The following is a 9,322-nucleotide window of genomic DNA, read 5'->3' on the forward strand; positions in this document are numbered from 1 at the left end:
TTTTTTGACTGATTTTTGACGACATACTATACTATGACTTTTTTGACTTATTTTTGACCACATACTATACTATGACTTTTTTGACTAATTTTAGACAACATACTATACTATGACTTTTTTGTCACATTTTGGACCACATACTGTACTATGACTTTTTTGACTGATTTTTGACCACATACTATACTATGACTTTTTTGACTAATTTTAGACAACATACTATACTATGACTTTTTTGTCACATTTTGGACGACATACTATACTATGACTTTTTTGACTAATTTTAGACGACATACTATACTATGACTTTTTTGACTGATTTTTGACCACATACTATACTATGACTTTTTTGTCACATTTTGGACGACGTACTATACTATGACTTTTTTGACTAATTTTAGACGACATACTATACTATGACTTTTTTGACTGATTTTTGACCACATACTATACTATGACTTTTTTGTCACATTTTGGACTACATACTGTACTATGACTTTTTTGACTAATTTTAGACGACATACTATACTATGACTTTTTTGACTGATTTTTGACCACATACTATACTATGACTTTTTTGTCACATTTTGGACGACATACTATACTATGACTTTTTTGACTAATTTTAGACGACATACTATACTATGACTTTTTTGACTGATTTTTGACCACATACTATACTATGACTTTTTTGTCACATTTTGGACTACATACTGTACTATGACTTTTTTGACTAATTTTAGACGACATACTATACTATGACTTTTTTGACTGATTTTTGACGACATACTATACTATGACTTTTTTGACTAATTTTAGACGACATACTATACTATGACTTTTTTGACTGATTTTGGACACATACTTTACTATGACTTTTTTGACTGATTTTTAACGACATACTAAACATTGACTTTTTTGTCACATTTTGGACGACATACTATACTATGACTTTTTTGACTAATTTTAGACGACATACTATACTATGACTTTTTTGACTGATTTTGGACACATACTTTACTATGACTTTTTTGACTGATTTTTTACGACATACTATACTATGACTTTTTTGACTAATTTTAGACGACATACTATACTATGACTTTTTTGTCACATTTTGGACGACATATGACTTTTTTGATTGATTTTTGACCACATACTATACTATGACTTTTTTGTCTTATTTTGGACGACATACTATACTATGACTTTTTTGTCTCATTTTGGACAACATACTATACTATGACTTTTTCGACTGATTTTTGACGACATACTATACTATGACTTTTTGGACGAACATTACAAAACATCAATTCAAGGAATTCTAATAGGTTTTTTTTCTGACATCTGTGGCTGTGTTTACTTTTTCCATCAGTAGGAGGCAGTAATTGATCACATCGGAGACAGTGAAGCAGGGCTTTTATTGTGTAAAACAGTTGTTTTATTGTCATGTTGTCATTTATTTGTGCTGGTGTAGAGACATCTGCTGCCCTCTTGAGGTACATATGAGTTTGCTTGTGCAGCAGAAAAGTTCTTTGGATAAATGGACACTTTTAATTTTAATTGTCTTCTTCAGAGTTTCTTTGTCTCTTCTTTCTCCAGATTCCAGCTTCGGCTCCAGTTTGTTGTGATTTTAAACTGTTTTCTTTAGAGTTTCTTCTTCTCTCTGCTGGATTTTTAGGTCTTTTGGACACAATAGCATTAAAAACACATGAGAGATTAAAACCATTTTTCTGTACATGTGCTATGTAAGTTAAAGATACAGTGTGTAAAAGTGTGTCCTTGTAGCCTTCAGTTAGCGTCAAAACTCAAAGGTTGTTTTAATAATTTGTCCATTGTGGGCTACTGTAAAAACATGATGCTCCAAAATGGCTGCCTCTGTGGAGCTGATCTGGTTCAGGGTATAAATATAGAAGCTCATCCTGGGGTAAATTTCCTTTCACACTTTCTTCCGTGGTGCTTTGAGTCGTCGGACTTTGACCTCCGCTCTGTCCAGACTCTGGTTGCTCTTGTGTCTCGCATCCTTTGGCTTGTCCAGCAGCTTGGGGACACACGTGCAGCCCACGGCTACAGAGACGTAGACCTCGGTGTAGGCGTGTTGCCCGGCGACACAAGAGCCCGTCCTCTTCAGGACCACGGAGGGAGCGTAGACCGGAGTGCTGCGGTACTGGTCGCTCTCCTGACCGTACGCGCCCAGCAGGCAGCCTTTACACAGACAGTACGCCTCAGGGATGGAGCGAGGGTAGCGGGTCGGGTCGTACAAGATCCTGCAAACAGGAAGTCACACACACACACACACATGCGCTCAGGTGATTTTCTTTGTTGTAGCTGCTGCAGAAAAAAATCTGAGTAATTTCAAATCAGAATATTAATATATGCATTATTCAGTGAAACTGATGAGAAACAGGAGAAATAACTTTGTATCTATGAATATATATAACATTTATATACTGCATATAGTTTATCCCAGAGGGAACCTCACAAGGGATTAATAAAGGTCCATCTCATCTCCATCTATGTAATCTAACCAATGTGTCAATATATAACATCTATTATAATATATATTCAGACTTTCACATATATATTTAGACTTTCACATATACTGTATATGGAAGACATATTATACTATGACTTTTTTGACTCATTTTGGACGACATACTATACTATAACTTTTTTGACAAATTTTAGACCACATACTATACTATGACTTTTTCGACTGATCTTTGACGACATACTATACTATGACTTTTTTGACTGATTTTTGACCACATACTATACTATGACTTTTTGGACTCATTTTCGACGACATACTATACTATAACTTTTTTGACAAATTTTAGACCACATACTATACTATGACTTTTTCGACTGATCTTTGACGACATACTATACTATGACTTTTTCGACTGATCTTTGACGACATACTATACTATGACTTTTTGGACTCATTTTCGACGACATACTATACTATGACTTTTTTGACTGATTTTTGACCACATAATATACTATGACTTTTTTGACTGATTTTTGACGACAAACTATACTATGACTTTTTGACTGATTTTGGACAACATACTATACTATGACTTTTTTGACTGATTTTTGACGACAAACTATACGATGACTTTTTTGACTCATTTTCGACGACATACTATACTATGACTTTTTGACTGATTTTTGACCACATACTATACTATGACTTTTTTGACAGATTTTTGACATACTTTTGAGGACATACTATACCATGACTTTCTTGACTGATTTTTGACGACATACTATACTATGACTTTTTTGACTAATTTTAGACAACATACTATACTATGACTTTTTTGTCACATTTTGGACCACATACTGTACTATGACTTTTTTGACTGATTTTTGACCACATACTATACTATGACTTTTTTGACTAATTTTCGACGACATACTATACTATGACTTTTTGACTGATTTTTGACCACATACTATACTATGACTTTTTTGACAGATTTTTGACATACTTTTGAGGACATACTATACCATGACTTTCTTGACTGATTTTTGACGACATACTATACTATGACTTTTTTGACATATTGACGACATACTATACTATGACTTTTTTGACTAATTTTAGACAACATACTATACTATGACTTTTTTGACTGATTTTTGACGACATACTATACTATGACTTTTTTGACTGATTTTGGACAACATACTATACTATGACCTTTTTGACTGATTTTTGACCACATACTATACTATGACTTTTTTGTCACATTTTGGACGACATACTATACTATGACTTTTTTGACTAATTTTAGACGACATACTATACTATGACTTTTTTGTCACATTTTGGACGACATACTATACTATGACTTTTTTGTCACATTTTGGACGACATACTATACTATGACTTTTTTGACTAATTTTAGACAACATACTATACTATAACTTTTTTGACTAATTTTAGACAACATACTATACTATGACTTTTTTGTCACATTTTGGACGACATACTATACTATGACTTTTTTGTCACATTTTGGACGACATACTGTACTATGACTTTTTTGACTAATTTTTGACCACATACTATACTATGACTTTTTTGACTAATTTTCGACGACATACTATACTATGACTTTTTGACTGATTTTTGACCACATACTATACTATGACTTTTTTGACAGATTTTTGACATACTTTTGAGGACATACTATACCATGACTTTCTTGACTGATTTTTGACGACATACTATACTATGACTTTTTTGACATATTGACGACATACTATACTATGACTTTTTTGACTAATTTTAGACAACATACTATACTATGACTTTTTTGACTGATTTTTGACGACATACTATACTATGACTTTTTTGACTGATTTTGGACAACATACTATACTATGACCTTTTTGACTGATTTTTGACCACATACTATACTATGACTTTTTTGTCACATTTTGGACGACATACTATACTATGACTTTTTTGACTAATTTTAGACGACATACTATACTATGACTTTTTTGTCACATTTTGGACGACATACTATACTATGACTTTTTTGTCACATTTTGGACGACATACTATACTATGACTTTTTTGACTAATTTTAGACAACATACTATACTATAACTTTTTTGACTAATTTTAGACAACATACTATACTATGACTTTTTTGTCACATTTTGGACGACATACTATACTATGACTTTTTTGTCACATTTTGGACGACATACTGTACTATGACTTTTTTGACTAATTTTAGACGACATACTATACTATGACTTTTTTGACTGATTTTTGACGACATACTATACTATGACTTTTTTGACTGATTTTTGACACATACTTTACTATGACTTTTTTGACTAATTTTAGACGACATACTATACTATGACTTTTTTGACTAATTTTAGACAACATACTATACTATAACTTTTTTGACTAATTTTAGACAACATACTATACTATGACTTTTTTGTCACATTTTGGACGACATGCTATACTATGACTTTTTTGACTAATTTTAGACGACATACTATACTATGACTTTTTTGACTAATTTTAGACGACATACTATACTATGACTTTTTTGACTAATTTTAGACAACATACTATACTATGACTTTTTTGACTAATTTTAGACAACATACTATACTATGACTTTTTTGACTGATTTTTGACCACATACTATACTATGACTTTTTTGTCACATTTTGGACGACATACTATACTATGACTTTTTTGACTGATTTTTGACCACATACTATACTATAACTTTTTTGACTAATTTTAGACAACATACTATACTATGACTTTTTTGTCACATTTTGGATGACATACTATACTATGACTTTTTTGACTGATTTTTGACGACATACTATACTATGACTTTTTTGACTTATTTTTGACCACATACTATACTATAACTTTTTTGACTAATTTTAGACAACATACTATGACGACATACTATACTATGACTTTTTTGACTAATTTTAGACAACATACTATACTATGACTTTTTTGTCACATTTTGGACCACATACTGTACTATGACTTTTTTGACTGATTTTTGACCACATACTATACTATGACTTTTTTGACTAATTTTAGACAACATACTATACTATGACTTTTTTGTCACATTTTGGACGACATACTATACTATGACTTTTTTGACTAATTTTAGACGACATACTATACTATGACTTTTTTGACTGATTTTTGACCACATACTATACTATGACTTTTTTGTCACATTTTGGACGACATACTATATTATGACTTTTTTGACTAATTTTAGACGACATACTATACTATGACTTTTTTGACTGATTTTTGACCACATACTATACTATGACTTTTTTGTCACATTTTGGACTACATACTGTACTATGACTTTTTTGACTGATTTTTGACCACATAATATACTATGACTTTTTTGACTGATTTTTGACAACATACTATACTATGACTTTTTTGACTGATTTTTGACCACATACTATACTATGACTTTTTTGACTAATTTTAGACAACATACTATACTATGACTTTTTTGACTGATTTTTGACCACATACTATACTATGACTTTTTTGACTGATTTTGGACAACATACTATACTATGACCTTTTTGACTGATTTTGGACGACACACTATACTATGACTTTTTTGACAGATTTTTGACGACATACTAAACTATGACTTTTTTGACTGATTTTGGACGACATACTATACTATGACTTTTTTGACAGATTTTTGACATACTTTTGAGGACATACTATACCATGACTTTCTTGACTGATTTTTGACGACATACTATACTATGACTTTTTTGACATATTATTGACGACATACTATACTATGACTTTTTTGACTAATTTTAGACAACATACTATACTATGACTTTTTTGACTGATTTTTGACGACATACTATACTATGACTTTTTTGACTGATTTTGGACAACATACTATACTATGACCTTTTTGACTGATTTTGGACGACACACTATACTATGACTTTTTTGACAGATTTTTGACGACAAACTAAACTATGACTTTTTTGACTGATTTTGGACGACACACTATACTACGACTTTTTTGACTGATTTTTGACGACATACTAAACTATGACTTTTTTGACAGATTTTTGACCACATACTATACTATGACTTTTTTGACTGATTTTTGACGACATACTAAACTATGACTTTTTTGACTGATTTTGGACAACATACTATACTATGACTTTTTTGAGTCATTTTTGACGACATACTATACTATGACTTTTTTGACAGATTTTGGACGACACACTATACTATGACTTTTTTGACTGATTTTGTACGACTTACTAAACATTGATTTTTTTGTCAAATTTCGGATGTCTTACTATACTATGACTTTTTGTGACATTTTGGACGACATACTAAACTATGACTTTTTTTTCTCATTTTGGACGACATACTAAACTATGACTTTTTTTTCTCATTTACGACGACATACTAAACTATGATTTTTTGTCCCATTTTCATATATATATTCATATATTTATTTCCTAAATAGCACGCCATATAACCTCTATACATGTATGAATATATATAACATCTATATACATACTGTATAACATCTTTATACGTATGAATATTTCTATATAAAATCTATGTGTGTGAATATGTAACATCTAAATATGTGTGAATATATATAACATCTTTATATGTATGAATTTATATAAAATCTACATATATAACATCTATATATGTGTGAATATATAACATCTATATATGTATCAATATGTATAAAATCTATATATATAACATCTATATCTGTGGGAATATATTTAACATCTATATATACTGTATAACATCTATACATGTATAAATATATATAACATCTATATATATATAGTATATACAACATCTATACATGTGTGAATATATATATAACATCTATATGTATATATAGATATATATATGCACATACATGTATACATACATTTTCTCACCGGTAGGCCCAGGGGGCGACGCTCAGCAGGTTGACCGGAAGGTGACTCTTGCCGTGGGTTAGCGTGGCAGTGGAAATGTTGGGGCAGCTCATGTTGTGTTTGTCGCGCGGCTGCAGCTGCAGCGCGTGGTGGAACGCGCTCATCACTCCCACAGACAGACGTCCGAACATCTGCTCCAGAATCTCCTCCGGTAGGTCCGCGCACGACCGCCCCCTGCTGCCGGCCTTCTTCCGCACCCTGACGGCCGCCGCTGACCACCTGCTGCCGGACACGAGCAGCAGCAGCGGCGGCAGCAGGAGTAGCAGGAGGAAGCGGAGCTGTCGCGGCATCTCCGTGCGCAAAAAAAACCCCAAGAAAACGCTTCCACAGAAAAAACTAAAGTCCTCTCCAGAAGACAACAAAAGTAAAAAACAGTAGCGAGTTTAATTAATGATGCAGTTTCACCGAGAACGAGTCACGTTTCTCCTTTAAAACGCACTGAGGCGCTGGAAACTGCGGATCTGGCGCTGAGAGCGCGGCGCGGCGAGAGCGCGCGGCCAACAGGAACATATTGGCACAAAACGCACGCGCGCACACACACACACACACACTGTCGTAATTATTGTCCCAGAATAATAAATAATCACTGTAGTGACAGATTAACACCTGCTGCTCTGTTAATGATGAGAAAATGACGCAGAGGCAAAAACCGTTTCTCTGCTGATGAAACTTCTGCGCGCGTCAAACTCAGAAACCCTGTAATCCAAATAAACTCTGACTGAACCCGGAGTCCCAGCCCTGCTCTGAAATCCAAGTCCGAGTCTTCTTAGTCTGAAATCCCAGTTCCAGTCTTAATCTGGAGTCCCAGTCCCAGAAAAAACTGCCTTAAAACTTTAGCTCCGCTCATAAAAATGTCCTCTGGCTTCACGAGAGCAGTTCGAGACAGAAGTGAAAGTCCACAGTGTTCTCTCTCTCTCTCTCTCTCTCTCTCTCTCTCTCTCTCTCCCCCTCTCTCTCTGTGAGTTCTTGTATGTGTATCTCTGTGAGGACACCAAAGGACATTTTGTCTGGTCCTCACGTTCTGGCAAATGACTTTATTGGGGATGGATTAAGTCTTGGTTTTAAGGTTAGATTAAGGGTTTAGGTTAAGGGTTAAAAGTGTCCCCACTCCTGTGTGTTTACTTGTATTTGTTACCTCTTCAGGACCCTTTTACTGCCATAAACACTGACCTTGTCAGGACCAGTAGTCCTCATGGAGACCAGAACCTAATTTCTGAAGGACATCTTCAGTTAAGGACTAAGATTTTAATTGTGGTTCGGTTCATGTAAGAATTAGACATTATGGTTTAAAGTTAGGTTTCATGGTTAGGGTTAGATTAGGTTTAAGTTGAGATAAGGTTAAGGGTATGGCCAGTGTCCTCACTAGAGAGTTGGACAAGAATGTGTGTGTGTGTGTGTGTGTGTGTGTGTTCCAGGTATTACTTGTGCTGTGGGGACTGGTCTTTCTTTTGTGGACAAAAAGTTCCCATAATGTAATTTACTACATTTTAAGGTGAAGACGTGTTTTATGGGTTAGGTTAAGGGTTAGAGACAGTTTCCAAGAACTGAATGTAAGTCCATGTGATGTCCTCTGAAGTCATGGAAACCAGACTTTGTGTGTGTGTGTGTGTGTACTCGCTCTGCTGCTGGATCCTGGAGTCCACATCCCCTTAAAAATAGAAGAAGAAAAAAAGAACCTGGATCCACTTCAGTCCAGCGTCCCAGAGTCCACAGTCGTCCGTCACTGAGTAAAAACATTCACTGTGAATTTATGTCGTCGAGATTTATACGAGGTTTAACATTTTAAACA

General features: G+C 33.9%; 1 protein-coding gene across 1 annotated transcript; it reads right to left on the reverse strand.

Moving 5' to 3' along the window:
- Window positions 1-1,394: 1,394 nt before the first annotated feature.
- Window positions 1,395-8,433, reverse strand: LOC131455429 (interleukin-17D-like). The gene is made up of 2 exons (XM_058623043.1): window positions 7,495-8,433; window positions 1,395-2,264 (listed from the first exon to the last, which is right to left on the reverse strand). Exons 1-2 carry the CDS (start codon window positions 7,821-7,823, stop codon window positions 1,937-1,939), a joined length of 657 nt encoding a protein of 218 aa, XP_058479026.1. The 5' UTR covers window positions 7,824-8,433; the 3' UTR covers window positions 1,395-1,936.
- Window positions 8,434-9,322: the final 889 nt, after the last annotated feature.

The sequence above is a fragment of the Solea solea genome, chromosome 2, assembly GCF_958295425.1.
Source record: "Solea solea chromosome 2, fSolSol10.1, whole genome shotgun sequence".
NCBI classification, from domain to species: domain Eukaryota; kingdom Metazoa; phylum Chordata; class Actinopteri; order Pleuronectiformes; family Soleidae; genus Solea; species Solea solea.

Bases quoted from the DNA above. Each gene is read 5' to 3' on its own strand.
- LOC131455429 (XM_058623043.1), bottom strand. From the start codon at position 7,823: ATGCCGCGACAGCTCCGCTTCCTCCTGCTACTCCTGCTGCCGCCGCTG. The intron at 2,265-7,494 runs GTGAGAAAATGT...TCCTGTTTGCAG, and splicing joins GTCGCCCCCTGGGCCTACCG to GATCTTGTACGACCCGACCC.